Raw genomic sequence first — 19,250 nt, 5'->3', positions numbered from 1 at the left:
GTTGCGTCGAAGGCTTGCTTAAGGATGGATTCTAATCGCTTATCTTGAGCATCCTTCAATGCTGCCCCTCCCTCAATGGGAGTGGTCGTTCGCTTCGAGACGGCACAGGCAATGGCATCCACTTTCGGGAAACGCAGGCGTTCCTTGGTCGCAGGTTCCAGAGGGTACAAGGATTCCAAGGCCCGCCCTCCATTAAAGCTCGCCTCCGGGGCATCCTATTCCAGGTCAATCAGTTCCTGGATAGCTTCCAGCATCGGGAAATAGCAAGAGGCCTTGCGAAGGGACACCAAGATGGGATTCTTCCTTGGTTCTGTGTTAGGGTCCGTGTCTGGGATCCCCAGAGTTTTCAGAGTCTGAGAGACCAGGGCTGGCAATTCATCCTTGTGGAAGAAGCGCAGCATGGTTCTGTATGGTTCCAGGCCTGAAGGGATTTTTCCTTCTTCCAGAGAGCCCTCATCATCATCTGTGGTGTCTGGGTCCCTGTCAGGTAAATTCTTGGTAAGGCGAGGCATGTCTCGAGGCCCCCGGGCTGGGCCGAGAGGATCAGGTGTTCCTGACTGGGATTCTACCTGGTTTGGGACCGGGGCTGACTGCGCCTGAACAAAGGCTTGCAGTCCCTAGAAAACTTCCAACCAAGAGAAGGCTCCTGGGTCCATGCTTATCCTTTGAGGCACCGGAGTAGGAGTTACCAAAGGGCCCTCTAGCGGTGAGGAGGTCATCTCAGAATTGGGTAGCTCTGGGGAGCTGCCGGATAAGGTCCCTGCCGACCTGTCCTCCAACTGGGATGGTCCGGACTTGGAAAACTTCTGGGACTCTATTCCTCCCTGGACTTCCTCACAATGTTGGCACAGACAGGACTCCAGGTCGGGTTGTGCTGCTCTGATGTGGCAGGCTGCGCAAAGGGAGTGTCGCTTTGGCTTCTTTGCCATTGGGGCCATGATCTCTCTGTGCCTGGTATCTGGAGCGCACAGGTGATGTACCTGGATATGCGCGGCTGTACACGTAGTTATGCTTGTGGCAGAGCTCTCAGTTTTGTGTGCCGCTGTACGCGCAGATATGAACGCGGCTGTGCGCACAGATATGCGCGTTGTGCATCCAAAAGGTAGGCCTGTCTCGTATGTACCGACGGCCGAAGGGGAGAAGATGGCGTCGGAGCCCACCACGACCAAGATGGCGATGCCGGGATCGCCAAGTGGCTAAATCTTGGAGCCAAAAACGGGGCCTAGCCTATTGGGGGTCTGCTCAACCCGTTCAGAGCCTCCCCTTCTTACCTCGCCGGTACGGAACGCCGAGAAGGAGACCAGAGAAATTCACGGAGTCCCTCTTCTTCTCTGGCTTTAAGATTTTAAAGGACTTACCTGGTCTCAGCACTTACCGGCTGAGTGCAGAGACTGTCTCCAGCTGCGGGGAGAGAGGGCTTTGGCCTTCACCGCTGTGCTCGGCTTTGCACCCGCTGCCTTTAAGCCGCTTGAGCAGCTAAGTCCACGCCGGAGACCGGCTACCAGACCAAGGCACTTCTGAGGGATCGGAAATCACCTCAGGAAGTCTCGACTGGGGGAGGGACCGTTAGGTATCACCGCAGGAGAGCGAGACTACTCTTCTTAAAGTTGAAAATTCTTTTTTTTTTTTTGTAATCCCGCTAGCAATGTACTAGTGAGAGGATAGTGTCCTCATCTGCTAGGGAGATGGAGAAATACAGAGGAGCTAAGGTCACTGCAGGGGTATATCTAGGGTGATGTCAGCTTTGAAATCTGACTCCGTCCCCCATCTGCTAGCAGAGGAGCACATAACCCACTGGTCCTGAGTCCATCTGGCTACACGCTAGGAAAAAGCAAATTTACACACATGCTTTTGGGGGTGGAGATATGTGATATTTTGTAAACTGTGCATTTCCCCCACACACAGGTTATAAAATACTCCAGTAACTTTAGATGTCCCGATTTACATAAGAATGTGATGATTTATGCATGCTGTTGAAAAGTTTCCTTGTTGCGAAGATGCAGGAAGGAATGTTCAGAGGAAATACGAGAAAATACTTCTTTACTAAGAGGGTGGTAGAGGCCTGGAATCGCATCCTGACAGAGGCTACAACTACGAAAGCAATGGCCGAATTTACATTTATTTGAGACAGACACAGAATACAGGGAGAAGAGTCTTCACAAAGTGTTTGGCAGTGGCTGTGACACATCCTCCACTGCAAGATTTTACAAATCTTCCCGTACCTGGACGACTAGCTGATTGTTTCGCCCAATCTACCAGATCTTCAAAGGGACCTTCAAGTCACCAATTGATGCCTGTAAGACCTAGGTTTCCTTGACACTTACGAGAAGTCGGTCCTCCAGCCAGCACAAATCCTACAATTTATAGGAACAAAGATAGACTCCATTCAGGAGAGAACGTTTCTGCCCAAAGACAGAGGGAAACGCCTCTGACTGCTAGCATTATACTTAAAAAAACAAATCCAAAACCACCGTATGTTTGCTGTTGAAGCTACTCAGGCATATAGCGGCAGCCATCCATGTGGTTCCTCTCAACCAACTGCATATGAGAAGACTGCAGTGGGGGTCTAAAAGGACAGTGTACTCAGGGGTCTCAGCCTCTGTCCACCAAAGTACTGATCACAACTTCAATGAAAAGAGACAGACTGGTAGCTCAAACCAAAATCCCCAACACAGGAAGTGCCTCTTCGGCCTCTCCGTCTCATCAGTTAATTCTTACGACAGAAGCCTCCATCACGGGCTGGGGTGCAGACCTTCTTCATAATCAGACCCAGGTGTTGCGGTCCTCCATGGAGAGCTCCTATCAGATCAACCTCCTAGAGCTCAGAGCTATTCGCAGAGCTTTGATTGTATTCAAACATATTCTGATGGGGAAAATGTTCAGCCATGGTCCATATGGACAACCAGGTTGCTATGTTTTACATAAACAAGCAAGGCAGCTCAGGTTCGCTGGTCCTATGCAAAGAAGCGACTCTGCTGTGGGAATGGGCCATATCTCTACAGGCAACATATCAGCCAGGGATGGCGAATGTGCAAGCAGACAAACTCAGGTAGAAGAGGTGAGTGCGGGGGCTTGCATGTATGTTCAGTTATATGGAAATCTGCAGAGCCAAAGTGGGGAGAGTACAAATCAGTGGGCAGCTGAAGCAGGCTTCCAAGAAAGCTGGGGTGACCTGCATGGAGTGGCCCTGGTTACATCCCATACAAAACTGGTCTGACTGCATTAGGCTTCCCAGAAGGCTAGAGTTATGTGCATGGTTATAACTCCAATATCAATGAGCATGGAGATGACTGGATGTTTCACACAACAGCCTCAGAAGTTTTGGTGGCTGTTCAGATTATTACAACAATGGAGGCTTGGTGACGGATTAAGTATGAAATGACAAGGCCTGGAATAGCATAATCTTTCTCAGTTGGTCTTTTGGCCTCCTCATAATCCTGGCCACACTAGGTAGTCAATATATTTATTTATTTATTTTTAACTTTTATATACCGATGTTCACGTATAGGATACATATCGCACCGGTTTATATAGAAACTGAACTGACGCCGTGAGGCGGATACAATGAACATATTCTACAGTATATTAACACTTAACACAAGTATTAATATACAGTAAGAACATTAGGGTGTCTTACCATTAATGCACTTTAGCACATTAGGCCTACTTACTGTAATGTGGAATTAATGAAGACTAAAGCAAAAAAAAGAAAAAAGTTAATGAACTGTGTTGTATGCAAAATCATTCAAGTCAGCTGATTAATATGGTTGAATGCAAATCACTTTACATAACACAATTTGCAATAGCCCACCAGCAGCACAAAACCCCTTGCTTCTGTGTTTACTGAACAGGATGTTGGGGAGATACCTGTTCCGGAGATGGTTTTCAAGGGTGATGATTCAGATGAACTGAACCAAATAATGGTGAGCCTGGAAGAGGTAGGAGGCCAGATTGACAAACTGAAAAGTTATAAATCACCTGGACCAGACTCTATGCACCCCAGGATTCTGAAAGTGCTGAAAAACGAAATTTCAGACCTATTACAATTAATTTGTAACCTATCATTAAACTCATATGTTATATTTGAAGACTGGAAAGTGACCAATGTAACCCTGATATTTAAAAAGGGCTCCAGGAGCGATCCGGGAAACTATAGACTGGAGAGCCTGACTTCAGGGCCGGGAAAAATTGTGGAAACTTGTTATAAAGAATAAAATCACTGAACATTTAGATAGATGTTATTTAATGGAACACGGCCAGCATGGATTTACCCAAGGGAAGTCTTGCCTCACAAATCTACATTTTTTGAAGGGGTGAATAAACATATGGACAAAGGTGAATCGGTATATATGGTGTATTTGGATTTTCAGAAGGCATTTCACAAAGTCCCTCATGAGAGGCTTCTACAAAAACTAAAAAGTCATGGGATAGGACGCAATGTCCTTTTGTGGATTGCAAACTGGTTAAAAAACAGGAAACAGAGTAGGATTAAATGGTCTGTTTTCACAGTGGAAAAAGTAAACAGTGGAATGCCTCAGGGATCTGTACTTGGACTGGTGCTTTTTAATATATTTATAAATGATCTGGAAAGAGGTATGACGAGTGAAGTTTTCAGATTTGCGGATTTCACAAAATTATGCAGAGTAGTTAAATCTCAAGTGGATTGTGATGAATTGCAGGAGGACCTTGCGAGACTGGAAGATTGGGCTTCCAAATGGCAGATGAAATTTAATGTGGACACGTACAAAGTGATGCTTATAGGGAAAAATAACTCTTGCTATAGTTACACGATGTTAGGCTCCATACTAGGAGTTACACCTAGGAAAGAGATCTAGGCGTCATAGTGGATAATAGATTGAAACTGTCGGCTCAGCGTGTTGTGGCAGAAAAGCAAACAGAATGTTAGAAATTATTAGGAAAGGAATGGTGAATAAAACGGTGGATGTCATAATGCCTCTGTATCGCTCCATGGTGAGATCGCACCTTGAATACTGCGTGCAATTCTGGTCGCCGCATCTCAAAAAAGATATATATGCACTGAAGAAAGTACAGAGAAGGGCAACCAAAATGATAAGGGGCATGGAACGGCTCCCCTATGAGGAAAGGCTAAAGAGGTTAATGCTCTTCTAGTTGGAGAAGAGCCGGCTGAGGAGGATATGAGAGAGGTCTACAAAATTATGAAAGGACTTGAACTGGTAAATGTAAATCGGTTATTTACTCTCTCTGACAATAAAAGGACTAGAAGGCACTCCATTAAGTTAGCAAGTAGCTCATTTAAAACAAATCAGAGAAAATTATTTTTCACTCAATGCATAATTAAGTTCTGGAATTCATTGCCAGAGGATGTGGTTACAGAAGTTAGTGTAACTGGGTTTAAAAAAGGTTTGGATAAGTTCCTAGAGAAGCCCATAAACTGTTATTAATCAATAAGGAAATAGTAGCTTGGGATCTATCTAATGTTTGGGTACTTGCCAGGTACTTGTAGCCTGGATTGGCCATTATTGGAAACAGGATACTGGGCTTGATGGACCCTTAGTCTGACGCAGTATGGCATATCTTATGTTCTTATCTTAACTACTCATCCCCTTATGTCTTTGTGGTTAAATCAAGCAGTACTGCTCTCACTGGCAGGGCTGGATTTATGCACAAGTCTGTGTCTAGGGTGAAAACATTTGGGGAGGTGCAAAAATGTCCTATCCCCTGTCCCCTCACAATCTTATCCCAGATGTCTGAAGGTGCCTCTCCCACAGACACTGCCACTGCCCCTTCCCTCTAGCCTTCGGCTCAAGCAATGCAATCCTCACAGTGCAGGGGATGCAGCGATTAAGCCTGTGCTCACAGACTCCTCCTCCTTTAGGCTTCCATGTGGGGGTTGGGCCTGTGAGAGAAGGCTTAGTCCCCTTGTTCACTGCACTGTGAGGATTGCATCACTGCAGCAGAGGTCCAGGGGAGGGGCAGGATGGCGTGACACCAGAATAAGCCTTCAGACAACCACCAAATCTGAAGCAAAAATTAGTAAGAAGCAAACTTCGAACAGAAAGAAGAAAATGGCACACATTCCTGCATTGTACCACACTGTAAATTATGGCAGCACATATCACGTACAAACTTAGATTGTGAGCCCTTTGGGGACAGAGAAATACCCACAGTAACTGAATGTAATCCGCTCTGAAGTGCCAAAAAGCAGAATATATCTAAATAAATAAATAGATAAATAAATAAACATATCACAGGACCTCCACTCAACATGAGAGAGATATTCAGTATAAGAGGATCCTACTCATGCTCCTCCTCTAATGTGGTATATAATATTCAATGCAGGAAATAGGAAAATTGGTTCTTTCCTGCTAATTTTTGTTCCTGTAATACCAAGATTAGTCCAGACCAGTGGGTTATTCATGCCTTCCAGCAGATGGAATCAGAGAACAAAACTTTGAGGCACTACTACTTAACTGAGAGTGCCACCTGCAGGACCTCAGTATTGACCTGTACCCAAGCCAAGATACTTTAGAAACCCCTTCACACAGACATAGGGAACTAAAGGGTGGATACCTCTGAACTATAAACCTTGTTTGTCAAGAACCAAACAAGACAAGGATGTGAATCCCATAACTGCCCTCTAAGAGAAAAATTCTTTATTAAATGGAAAAATGATGTACTAAGCAGCAAAACTTGGCAGAAAATCAGTGTTTCGGCATTAAACAGGAGGGTATCTGGACTGATCTGTGGTATTACAGGAATGAAAATTAGCAGGTAAGAACCAATTTTCCTTTCCTGAACATACCCAGATCAGTCCAGACCAGTGGGATGTACCCAAGAACCCCTAACCCAGGCAGGCCCTCGAAAGACCCGATCGCAAGACACTCTCCCCAAAGGACGGCTCATCCTGCGCCCTGACACCCAGACGATAATGCCTGGTAAAGGTATGAATTGAGGACCACACTGCTGCCCTACAAATCTCCTGTGGCGACAGAAGTTGACACTCAGCCCAGCAAGCAGCCTGTGCTCTAATAGAATGCGCCCACAAACCGACAGGAATTTGTCGTCCCTTACAAATGTAAGCCGAACAAATGGCCTCCCTAAGCCAACGAGATATGGTAGCCATAGAGGCTTTGTCCCCTTTCTTCAGTCCACTGAAGAGGACAAAGAGATGATCTGAGCACTGAAAAGCATTAGTAACCTCCAAATACCAAAGTAGCATCTGCCGCACATCCAGAAGATGTAATTCTCTATCCTGAGGAGAATCTTTCAACCACTCTGGAAAACCTGGAAGATCTATCGTCTGATTAACATGAAAGGCAGACACCACCTTAGAAACAAAGGAAGGCACTGTTCTCAATGAGATTCCATTCCCGGAAATCCACAAAAACGGATCCCTACGTGATAGGGCCTGAAGTTCAGAAATCCTTCGAGCTGAACAAATAGCTACCAAAAAGACCACTTTCAGAGTCAAATCCTTCAGGGTAGCCCTTCTCAAGGGTTCAAAGGAGGGTATGCAAAGGACACGAAGTACTAGGTTGAGACTCCAATCCGGACAGATTTTTCACACCGGAGGACATAACAACTTAGCCCCTTTGAGGAACCTTACCACATCTGGTTGAACAGACAAAGTCCTACCCTGAAACCTGCCTCTAAGCGCACCCAAGGCAGCCACCTGCACACGAAGCGAGTTGTAAGCCAAATCCTTGAACAACCTCTGCTGCAGGAAATCCAGAACATGCAACACCTCCACCACCAGAGGATCTAGACGACACTGAAGACACCAAACTTCAAACAGGTTCCAGACCCTAATATACGCCATAGAGGTCGCTGGTCTTCTGGATTGAAGAAGAATGGAGATGACCTGTTTGGAGTAAGCCTTCAATTGAAGTCTCTGCCTCTCAAAAGCCAAGCTGCAAGACAATATGGGACCCTGACGCAACAGGTCTGGAAGATGAGTCAGACTGAGAGGACTTTCCACCGCAAGTCACACCAGTGGGCCCCTAAGTAAACCAGCGACTGAGTCTGCTCCAACTGACTCTTGTGTACATTGATAACCCAACCAAGAGACTGTAAGCAGACATCACTCTTCGAATGGACTTTTTGCATTCCTCCCTGGACTTCGCTTGAACCAACCAATCGTCCATCACTCAACACTTTGAAGCGAAGAAACTTCTGATGTTCCTGCCGAATGGAGATGTGCAGGTACACTTCCATCAGATCTAGGGATGGGAAAAATTCTCCTTTGCGAACCGCTCCATCATGGTACGCAGCATTTTCATGTGAAAGCGCAGAACCCGAAGGAATATATTCACCTTCTGCAAATCAAGAATGGGCCGGAGGGGAAGAGAAGGCAAGAGAGAGGAGGGGGAGGGGAGGGTGAGAGAGACAGCGAGCAGAGGAGAGAGGGTGAGAGAGAGAGTAGGGGTTGAGCAGGAGGGTGTGAGAGCAGGGGGGGGGTGCTTGAGAGTGGGTGCCAGAGAGAGGGAGCCTATATGAGGAGATTGTGAAGGAGTGTGTATGCGGGTGAGAGATTGGGAGCTGATGTGTATGAAAAAGGGATCCTGTGTATGTGAGGGTGATAGCCTGTGTGAAGGGATTGTGTATTTGTGAGAGAGAGCTTGTGTGAAGGGTGTGTGAGAGAGAGATATAGGTAGCCTTTGTGAGGGTATGTGCATGAGAGAGAAAGGGAGCTTGTGAGGGTGTATAAGCAAGAGAGAGGGAGCCTGTATGAGGGTGTGTGTATGTGCACTAGAGAAAGGGAGCAGGTGTGTGAGAGAGAGAGGGACAAAAGGAACCTGTGGAGGGGTAGTACTGAAATGGGGTCAAACTCTGGGAGTGGCAATAGAGTGGAAGGGGTTGAGCCTAGGGGTGGAGGGGAGAGATACTGGCAGGTGGAGGAGTTGGGGCCTGAGAAGGCAAAGTGGCCAGGGGGAGTGAGTGGAAGGGACACTCTTATAGTGAATTTCTAGGGAACTTCTGCTCAAAATATTTAAAATTCTGCATCTTTAAAGTAATACATTTTAAATTAATACAGAAAAAAGTTAATTACTTAAAGACTGTCATGTAAATTGTGTTATTTTGACCAATATAAAGTTTGCAGAATTTTAAGTTTTTCTGCGCAGAATTTTAAATTTTTTGCACAGAATTCCCCCAGGAGTAAATACCTACTCCCTAGAATGGAAAACAACAGCTGCTAGCAGAAAAAAAGAAAATCAGTCAAATTAAAAAAAGGACCAACTAAAAGAAAACAGCCGCCCTGAGCCTGCAGCTGCCTCAGCAGTCTCGTGAAGGGCAGGGAGCTGGACTGCCAGATTTACACCCCACGGAAGAAAGGACTGTGAGTACAAAAGAGTCACCAACCCCCAGCTCGTCTACCTCGACCAGACAGGGAAGGACCCACTAGGACCCAAAAAACGAAAAGCTCATAAATCCAAAACAGTCTCCTGACTGCAGAACTGCAGGTTTTGCACCATCTACCATCTGCTGGAGACAGAGAAATACAGAGGGACTGCAGGTGGCACACTGGGTTATGTACAGTGGCAGTCAAACTTTCTCTGTTTCCATCTGCTGGCAGGGAAGCAAAACCCAGAAGTCTGGACTGATCTGGGTACATACAGAGAAAATATAATTCCTACTTTTCTTTCTTTTTTTTAAAGACGGAGTAGCTCCCCTCTCTGCCCCTCCAAGTTCTATCTAGTTCCCTCTGGGAGCATATATAGAGGAGGGTTGCCACTGCTGCCCAGAGTCAGTGGCCTGGCCTAAAGTCTGACTGGAACCAAAATCCACCGCATAGGTACTGCACCAGCAGGCCCTCCCGTCTGCTGGAGGCAGAAAACACTGGATCTTTCCAGAGCTGCACCACCCCTAAGTAGTGACAATGATGTCATGCTGGGAAAACTGTTCTCGGCCTCAGTCTGCTGGTAGGGGGAGGAAACAACCAACAAGTGTTGACTGGACTGGCGTAGCAAGACAAGGTAGAAAGGGAAATTTAAAACAATCCTGGAATGCAAAGTTTAGAAGTTAAAATAATTAGACACTACAGAACTGATAAGACAAGACTCAAAGACCTGGGTTTCCTAACACATTATGAGCCATAAAATTATACTGCCTGTCACCTTCTGATCACCCATAAAACCTCACCCCCCCCCCCCCCACCCCCAAGCCCTTTCCTATCACATTATCACTAAATGCTTTTTATGATTCCCTTATATTTTCAGATATCATATCTTTAGCTCATTCTATTTTGACTCGAGAGGGAATATTAGCTACTGAAAACTAGTCAAGAAATGTATTTAGTTCATTAAAAAGGGATCACCATATATTTTTTGTTTTTTATAAGTTAACCTTTATTTTAGTGGCCAGGGTTGGCATCTGTCCAAATCCATCCCAGCTCACTGGTCCTGCTCTCTCCGCATCCCCTGCAGCTCTCCCAGTCCCAGAACCCTGTCAGTGCCCCTCAGCCAGCCGCACTCATCCAAAGTAGGGAAACAGAGGCAGGATGACAGCCTCTTGCTCCCTCTGTGCTGAATTCCCAAAAGAGTCCAGGAGAAATGTGATACTTGCCTGATACTGGAGTGTGAATCTCTTCAGTGGTCTCCGATTCAGGAGGATCCAGGAAGGGCAGATCTTCCTCTTGTTTAATGCTCAGTGAGAACACAGACGTTACAATCGGAAGGCCTGTGATGAGAAAACAGAAATGTCCTAGAAGGATTCACAGAGGACCTGCTAATATTACATTAGGAAAGGGATTTTAAGTCTCCAAAGGTTCAGTGTTAATGATTCATCTCCTGTGATCTGAAAATGTAAAGCTCTTTAAATCCAGAACATTTACTTACTAATGGGGGGATCCTTCATGTTTTCTTTTCCCTCCCACTCACAGTGCTGAGTAAAAAATGTCTCTTCTTCTTTTTTAATCTTGAATATTACATCAGGATTAACAATTGAATAACCTGTCAATAAAAGGAGCAACATTACATTTTTAATTCTAGTTTTAGAACACCCGGGGTTTCATCAGTTTCCTGTTCTGCTGGAACAGTGGGAGTGTGTGCATGTAGGTGCAACCTTGGATGTGTGTGTGCATGAGAAAACGTGGTGAGAAAAGATGGTTGCAGCTGACCACATGATTAAAATTAAACCTGGGAGGATTTGTGGTGCAGTCATTTCAATTCAAGACTCTCCAAAGTGGAGGCATTACAGGAGCCAACCTTCTCTGCAAGCATGAGCCCTCCTGGAGAGGAGGAGTCCTAACTTCTTATTAGACGCATCTGAGAAAGAAAACTCAAGTCCTAAAACTTAAAGATAACACTATCTAGAGCAGGGGTGGGCAAACTATTTTTTATGTTAGGCTACATTTGTGGCTCTCATCAGCAGCAGGAGCTCATCAGCAGGGTCCCCTTAAAACTATGTCAATCATACTCTCTCTCACATGTGCTCTCCCTCATTCACATAACTCTATCACTTTCTCTTATTCACTTTCTCTCACTCCATTTCCGTTTCTCCAATTTTTACTAACACCACTGAGGCCTCTATTGCTCTTTGGGCTATAGGCGGGGTGGAATCCCCCTGTGGTCCCTGGTCCCTCCCCTCTCGTTAGATGCTGGTGAAATGGGCTTGGCCAGTTGCCTCAGGTCTCCTATTCTCTTCAGCTGTAGCATTATGCACCACCACTATTCTCCACCATCTGCCAAAGCAGCCCAACATAATTAGTGATGGCCCGACATGGTTTGCCTATCCTTCACCTAACGGCTAGTGAGAGGGGAAAAAAATAATATTTGACGTGAGACATCTGGTTATCACATGGAGGGATTACACCTGGAGAGATTACATGTTGCAAAGGAGAGAGGAGAATGAGCTCACTCAGTACATCTTAACACACAAGCGTTTTGCATAAACTGTTTTACTCAAAGTGACTAACTAGACAAATGACAACATCATACGATGTTTATGCTCAAACAGTGTAATCTGCAGCCTCTCACCGCGCAATGGGTCACAGGCTGTAGTCAGCTCATAGAGCTTAATTTTTTGTAATCATTTACTGTCATTTGTCCACCCACTACCTTTATTTAAACCATTTCATTAACTATCTAAAGAATTTTTTATTAGTGATTTTTAATTAGAACAGAACGTTCTTCTAAATGTCAAATCCAAAAATAGAATACTTAGCCGTCAGTATTTTTCAGACCAGCCACTCCGGGCTTTGCTGTTTAAATTTTAACCAACCCAACATGAATCACGTTTCAACTGAAGTATCAGTCTTCTTCAGGGGAGATATAAATTGTCAATTCAGGCCAATATATTCTGTGTACCCTAAAAGTTAAAAAGTAAACACAAGTTTTAAAAATATACTCAAAGCAGACCTCACAGCCATATCCTCAAATAAAAACTAAATGCACCCTATTATCCTAGTAGTAAAGAATACAAAGCTGAATATTCCACTTACCCGGACCAAGTTTAAAAGTCTCTTTATTGGGATACAAAAAATGGCGCGTCAGCGTCTCAGATGTTCTTTGCTGACGCCCTCACTCTATATTTAAGCACATCCCACTTATACTAACCACCGGAAATCCGGACCGTGTAGTCCAACACAACTGAATTCCAATTCCCACAGTCCTACTCTCTAAAAGCGCCAAAGCTTTTAAAACACTGACCAGTCGATGTCTTTGTTCAATCCAAGGGGATCCACCGTGTTAAAGAAATAAATCCATTTTTGTTCTCTTTGAAGTAAATAACCGTCAAAGTCACCTCCACGGTTCTTAGGAAGAGGTTTTTCTATCACGGCAAATCGTAAATCCTCAAATGTATGAGTGTTAGCAAGGCAGTGTTGTACTACCGGCGCTTCAATCTTGCCGCGTGTGATAGCACTCCTGTGCTCAATCATGCGAACCTTCAAACAACGTTTTGTTTTGCCAATGTATAGGCGGGGGCATGGACACCATAACCCGTAAATAACGCCTCTGGACTCACAATTAGTAAATGATCGTAACTGAAATTTACCATTGGCAAAGAATGGTAAAACTTTACCAGCATAGGATTGAGCACAAACAGTGCAACTCCCACAAGGGAAATGTCCTTTAATCACACTGTCTTTTAACTGTCCATCCATCTTTTCATCAGTGAAGTCCGAGTGGACAATCATGTCTCTCAAATTCTGTCCACGCTTAAAAGCAAATCTGGGCAGCTCATTCAATTCCTCATGCAAATGTAGAATGTGCCAAAATTTTTTTATAATATTCTGAACTTTATATATTTGTGGCGAGTACGGCAAAACACAGACCACCCTATTGGTCACTGGCTGAACATTTTTAGGTAGGAACAGTAAATCTCTATTTATCCAACGTGCTCGTTTGTAAGCCTTCCTAACAATCTGAGGCGGGTAGCCTCTTTGTTGAAAATTCTGGCTCATCACTTGAGCTTTTAATTTATATTCTCTCACATCTGAGCAAAGCCTTCGCAGTCTCAAGAACTGACCATAAGGCAGATTATTGCGCAGGTGGTGGGGATGACAGCTGTCATATCGCAGCAGCGTATTTCTATCGGTGGGTTTCCGATAGATAGAAAATTCAAATCCCCACGAACATAACGTGATTGAAATATCCAAATATGCAACTCGATTCTTGCTGAAGTTGTACGTAAATTTCAAGTTGTCATCACACCTTTCTAACCATTCCATAAATACTGCAAATTCGTTGTCCTCACCCTCCCACACTACCAGGATATCGTCGATATATCGCCTCCAAAGCTTTATGTGATCTTTGAAGGGATTCTCTTTCAAAAATTTATCTTCAAAGTTCCCCATATACAAATTCGCCACATCTGGCGCCATGGTGGCTCCCATCGCAACTCCTTTTTTTTGGAGAAAAAACTCGTTATTAAACATAAAAAAGTTTTGTTCCAAGGCTATTCGTGCCAAAGCTACTATAAATGTAACTGGTATACGAGATGACACTCCATTCAACTTTTGCGCTATAATCTGAATAGCCTCTGACTGCGGAATATTCGTATATAACGAAACCACATTGATGGTAGCTAGCGCCAGGCGATTGTTGGGGAATATCTGCGCAGTTAAAGACTCAAGCTGAAACATCAAGTCGGACGAATCCCTGACATATGATGGAAGTGTCTTAACCATTGGTGCTAAATACTTATCGACGAAAACCGATAGTGGCTCGAGCAACGAACCCCTGGTGGACACAATAGGTCTACCAGGGGGGTTCAGCAGTGTCTTGTGGATTTTCGGCAATGTATACAACACCGGTATTTTAGGAAAATCAACAATCAAGAATCTTTTTTCTCGTGAAGTAATCCAAAATCTAGAAAAAGCATTTGAGGATTTACGATTTGCCGTGATAGAAAACCTCTTCCTAAGAACCGTGGAGGTGACTTTGACGGTTATTTACTTCAAAGAGAACAAAAATGGATTTATTTCTTTAACACGGTGGATCCCCTTGGATTGAACAAAGACATCGACTGGTCAGTGTTTTAAAAGCTTTGGCGCTTTTAGAGAGTAGGACTGTGGGAATTGGAGTTCAGTTGTGTTGGACTACACGGTCCGGATTTCCGGTGGTTAGTATAAGTGGGATGTGCTTAAATATAGAGTGAGGGCGTCAGCAAAGAACATCTGAGACGCTGACGCGCCATTTTTTGTATCCCAATAAAGAGACTTTTAAACTTGGTCCGGGTAAGTGGAATATTCAGCTTTGTATTCTTACTACTAGGATAATAGGGTGCATTTAGTTTTTATTTGAGGATATGGCTGTGAGGTCTGCTTTGAGTATATTTTTAAAACTTGTGTTTACTTTTTAACTTTTAGGGTACACAGAATATATTGGCCTGAATTGACAATTTATATCTCCCCTGAAGAAGACTGATACTTCAGTTGAAACGTGATTCATGTTGGGTTGGTTAAAATTTAAACAGCAAAGCCCGGAGTGGCTGGTCTGAAAAATACTGACGGCTAAGTATTCTATTTTTGGATTTGACATTTAGAAGAACGTTCTGTTCTAATTAAAAATCACTAATAAAAAATTCTTTAGATAGTTAATGAAATGGTTTAAATAAAGGTAGTGGGTGGACAAATGACGGTAAATGATTACAAAAAATTAAGCTCTATGAGCTGACTACAGCCTGTGACCCATTGCGCGGTGAGAGGCTGCAGATTACACTGTTTGAGCATAAACATCATATGATATTGTCATTTGTCTAGTTAGTCACTTTGAGTAAAACAGTTTATGCAAAACGCTTGTGTGTTAAGATGTACTGAGTGAGCTCATTCTCCTCTCTCCTTTGTTACGTGTTAGATTAAGGAGAGGTAGCTGCTTCATTAATTTGAGATAACATGTTGTACATGTTATGTCCGTCGGTTCCCGACGCCCTCTATCCGCCCTCCTTACCTCTTTGGCGACTCCCTCTTCACCCGCGAGAAGATTGGCTGCCGCAGCGTTTCTCTGCCGAGGTCCTCCGGCATCCCCAGACCAGCTCCACGCTGCTGACCGCCATGTGTCCTGGAGGCCTAGGGGCGCGCGCCGCGGAGCGGCCCCAACTTAAGTATTGGCGATGGCGCGAACCTCGGCGGCGTCCCCCCGAAGATGACATCACCCGCGACGGATATTTAAGGTCTTAGAATTTGCTAACACATCGAGTTAGCAAGGATTGGATTCGTTCTATCTACGCTACTCTGCCTCCTCGGACTACCAGGGGTACCCGCTCCTCGGGGGCCTCGCTCTCTCTCTTACTTTGTAGATTGCAGTCTGGAACTGGTACTCGCTCCTCAAGGGCCCTTGTTCCCGGACTTCTTCGAATTCACTTCTGCCTGGAAGTCAGCACTGCCTACTACATCTGTGAGTTACCATCGCTTGCTCAGAGCTTTCCCTGGAACCAGGTACTCGCTCCTCAAGGGCCTATACATTCCAGCTCCTGGGCTTCTATGGGACATTGTGTGAGTCTTACCATCTGGTTCGGTACAAGAACTCTGCTTACCCTGCCTACTCACTATATTTCAGTTTCTCTACAGCTCAGCCTCCAGGGATCGCTGTTCCAGCTTCTGAGGGACTGCAGCCCAGCCGGGCATTCCAGCTCACTACTGCCACCTCTGGTGGTTCAGTATACTGTCTAATAAAAGAACTAGTGTGTGTCTGTCTCCATACTCTGAGCCTGACCGGTGGTCCCTCTCGGGGTCTCCCCCGGGGGTGTGGTCATCTGCCACTGGTCCAAGGATCCATCCACAACTCTTCTAAATACTACAGACTGCTAACTCCTATCTGATTGCTCCTCCCATCAGATAGCGGTTTTAGAACAGTACAGTATAGGTATCTAGTGCAGAGCTAATATATTAGACCCTTATTCGAGCAGTTGTGGTTCTCAGAAGGGAATCAGAGGGGTTAAGTCTCCCTTCTGTTCCCCTATGCCAGCTTTTGGTATACAGAAAATGTATCTATGGGTGGTACATAATGGAAAAGGTATATTTACCTCGTGACATGAGGATGCTATGAATCTCCTTGATGACCTTCTTGTACAGCTCCTTCTGCCATTCTCCCAGAATGTCCCACTCCACTTCCAAGAAATAAGCAGCAACGTCACTGAATGTGACTGATGCCTGGAACAGCAAACAGACACCCTCAGCCCCTCTCCCTCCAGCTTCATTATATTGTGTGTGTAATAAACTGTATTACATATCCTCTGTCAATGAGATCAGAATTCCAGTACATTATAACATGAGAGCTCTGTTTTCTTAAATCTCCAGGATTTTGTGTAAACTGCCTGGTCTCTAAGAGAAACAGTGAAAATCTAGCCTAGTAGTCAGAGCAATAGGCCCTCAACCAGGGAAGCCAAGGTTCAAGGATAACTAAAGGCAAATTACCTCTCCTGCTGGCAAAAATAAATGTGGTGAATAACCTTTGTGTGTGTAGTAGTGGCTTGGGCAGTGAGATGTTGGCTCTCTGAGGGCCGTGAGTTTGAATCTAGCTTGCGGAGGTGGGTACTAGTCAAGCTTTTGAAAGACTAAAGAGGTTAGAAGAAGAGATGGCTGAGGGGGGATATGATAGAGCAGCGCTTCCCAAACCTGTCCTTGGGACCCCACAGCCAGTCGGGTTTTCAGGATATCCACAATGAATATACATGAGATAAATGTGGATATACTGGGTCTCCATGGTATGCAAATGTATCTCATGCATATTCATTGTGGATATCCTGAAAACCAGACTGGCTTTGGGGTCTCCAGGACAGGTTTGGGAAGTCCTGTGATAGAGGTCTTTAAAATCATGAGAGGTCTAGAACAGGTAAATGTGAATCGGTTATTGACTATTTCGGATAACAGAATGACTAGGGGGCGCTCCATGAAGTTAGCAAGTAGCACATTTAAAACTAATCAGTGGGAGACCACGTGATGCTGTGATCGGAGTAAGACACTCTCGCTCCAGCTCCCGTCTCCCTTCTCGGCCACAACACCAGCGCTAAAAATAGCAAATCACATTTTTAAAACGAGCCACGGTCTCCCCACACGATCGGGCACCTGCTGACACCCGGGGGAGGTTTCTCAGAGCGCAAATGGGAACGCGCTCAAACAAGAAAGAAAAGGAGAGAGAATGGGGCAGGCCCATGGAAGCACTGCAGGAGGAGGCGACCAGCCCTGCTGAAGCTTCTCCCAGCGCGGCGATTGCTGAAATAAAAACGACAGTGCAAGAGGCCCTCAGACCCGATTTCCAAGCAATCTCAGCCCAACTGACTGAACTTACCACCTCCTTTTCGAGCTTTGAAACCCGGGTAGCTGATCTGGAGCAGAGGGTGTCTGAGATCCAAGATGGCCACCGTGATGCAGTAACAGAAATGGCACAACTTAAAGGAATACCAACCAGACATGCAGAAAAACTAGAGGACTTGGAGAATAGGTCACGGAGGTCTAATCTGAGATTTGTAGGTCTGCCAGAGTCCCTGCCGGAAGGGGAGCTTGCTGCCTTCCTGGAAAAGTGGCTTACACGCAAATTGGCTCTCCCTGATACGCAAGGTCCCCTGCATATAGAAAGAGCACACAGATTAGACCCAAAGGGACAGATGCGGCCAGGCCACATGTAGTGATTGCGAAGATCTTGAACTACACACACACAAGAGTTCCATCCTGCACGCATTGAGAACCGGCAACACCCTCACTTATGAGAATCAAAAAATACTCATCTTTCAAGATTTCTCTGCGGTCATCTCCACGCAACGACGAGCTATGGCCCCTTACTGCACTAAGCTATTCGCCATGGGACTCAGAGTAACGCTGGTGTTCCCGGCCCATCTAAGATTATTGACCTCTGAAGGCCCTAAGTGACTCAATACGCCTGAGGAAGCCCAGGAATTCATCTTGGACCGGGAGAGCTTGAGCACCAACCCATGAAGGGAGACACAAACCTGACGCCCCCAAAAATGCAATTGACGCACCTGCTACTAGGGAAAGACTGTTATACATACAGCTGGAGGAAGCAGGTGGCGCCTCCATTACGCCTGACAAATGAAAGGTGGCAACAAGCTAATTCTGCCAAACATAGGGCAAAAGAACCAAGACATGGACATGGAGCAGCAAGAACTCCCTTACTGGAATTTTTTTGTGTGTCAGAGACATGGCTCAGAATGGCGGAAAATGGCACCAGCGTAATTAGTTGATTATGTTATTTGGGTTTACTAGCAAGGTATGATTATAAGGTTCTTATCCTTTCTACTGTTTATAGCCGATGAGACATCTGTTTAGAAATGTTGTGATTACATCAAGTTGTTTGAACGTGAGCTGGAAGGAAAGCTAGGGCTGGTGGGGGGGAATGGAATCCACAGCAGTGATCTCATCGGCCGATAGGGGCGAGTTAAGATCATAAGGTTACTTTTCGAGGGAATGATAGGGTGTTGAAGTGGGAGGGGTTGGGGGGAAGGATTGGGGGGTGGGTGGGGGAACAGGGGGAAACTAATGTGAATCAGTTATATCACTGTGTTCCAAGGTTTGCGTACCAAAGGTTCCAGATCCGGACCCTGACTTGGTCTACATTTGGGTGGATGGGAGTCTTAGCTGGGAGGACTCCTGTCTTCTTGGGCATATCTCATTTCACACTGACTCCTCAGGTCCAGAGATTAGATGACCTCTAGAGACTTCCGGGTAATATCCTAGAACGTGTGCGGCATACACTCTCCCATTAAAAGATACAAAATTTTGATGACCCTACAAAAAAAATCTGCCGATATTGCCTTTTTGCAGGAAACCCACCTGAGCGACTTGGAACACAGGAAACTTTGCATGCGGTGGA

General features: G+C 45.3%; 2 protein-coding genes across 5 annotated transcripts in view; both read right to left on the bottom strand.

Annotated features, from left to right (window-relative positions):
• Positions 1 to 19,250, bottom strand: part of LOC115092963 (zinc finger protein 567-like) — a 1,005,854-nt gene that overhangs the window by 387,063 nt on the left and 599,541 nt on the right. The window lies entirely within an intron of this gene.
• The window catches only part of LOC115093012 (zinc finger protein 568-like), a 54,732-nt gene that overhangs the window by 27,214 nt on the left and 8,268 nt on the right, over positions 1 to 19,250 (bottom strand). For all 3 annotated transcript variants that reach the window (XM_029604608.1, XM_029604600.1, XM_029604617.1), the window contains 3 exons: positions 16,447 to 16,573; positions 10,818 to 10,931; positions 10,546 to 10,659 (listed from right to left, as the gene is read on the bottom strand). In XM_029604608.1, coding sequence (XP_029460468.1) covers positions 10,546 to 10,659; positions 10,818 to 10,931; positions 16,447 to 16,573 — 355 coding nt within the window. The remainder of the gene's footprint in view (positions 1 to 10,545; positions 10,660 to 10,817; positions 10,932 to 16,446; positions 16,574 to 19,250) is intronic.

Source organism: Rhinatrema bivittatum, chromosome 1, assembly GCF_901001135.1.
Source record: "Rhinatrema bivittatum chromosome 1, aRhiBiv1.1, whole genome shotgun sequence".
NCBI lineage: Eukaryota > Metazoa > Chordata > Amphibia > Gymnophiona > Rhinatrematidae > Rhinatrema > Rhinatrema bivittatum.
Note: the sequence above shows the minus strand (reverse complement) of the source record. Positions and strands in the feature narration are given on the sequence as shown.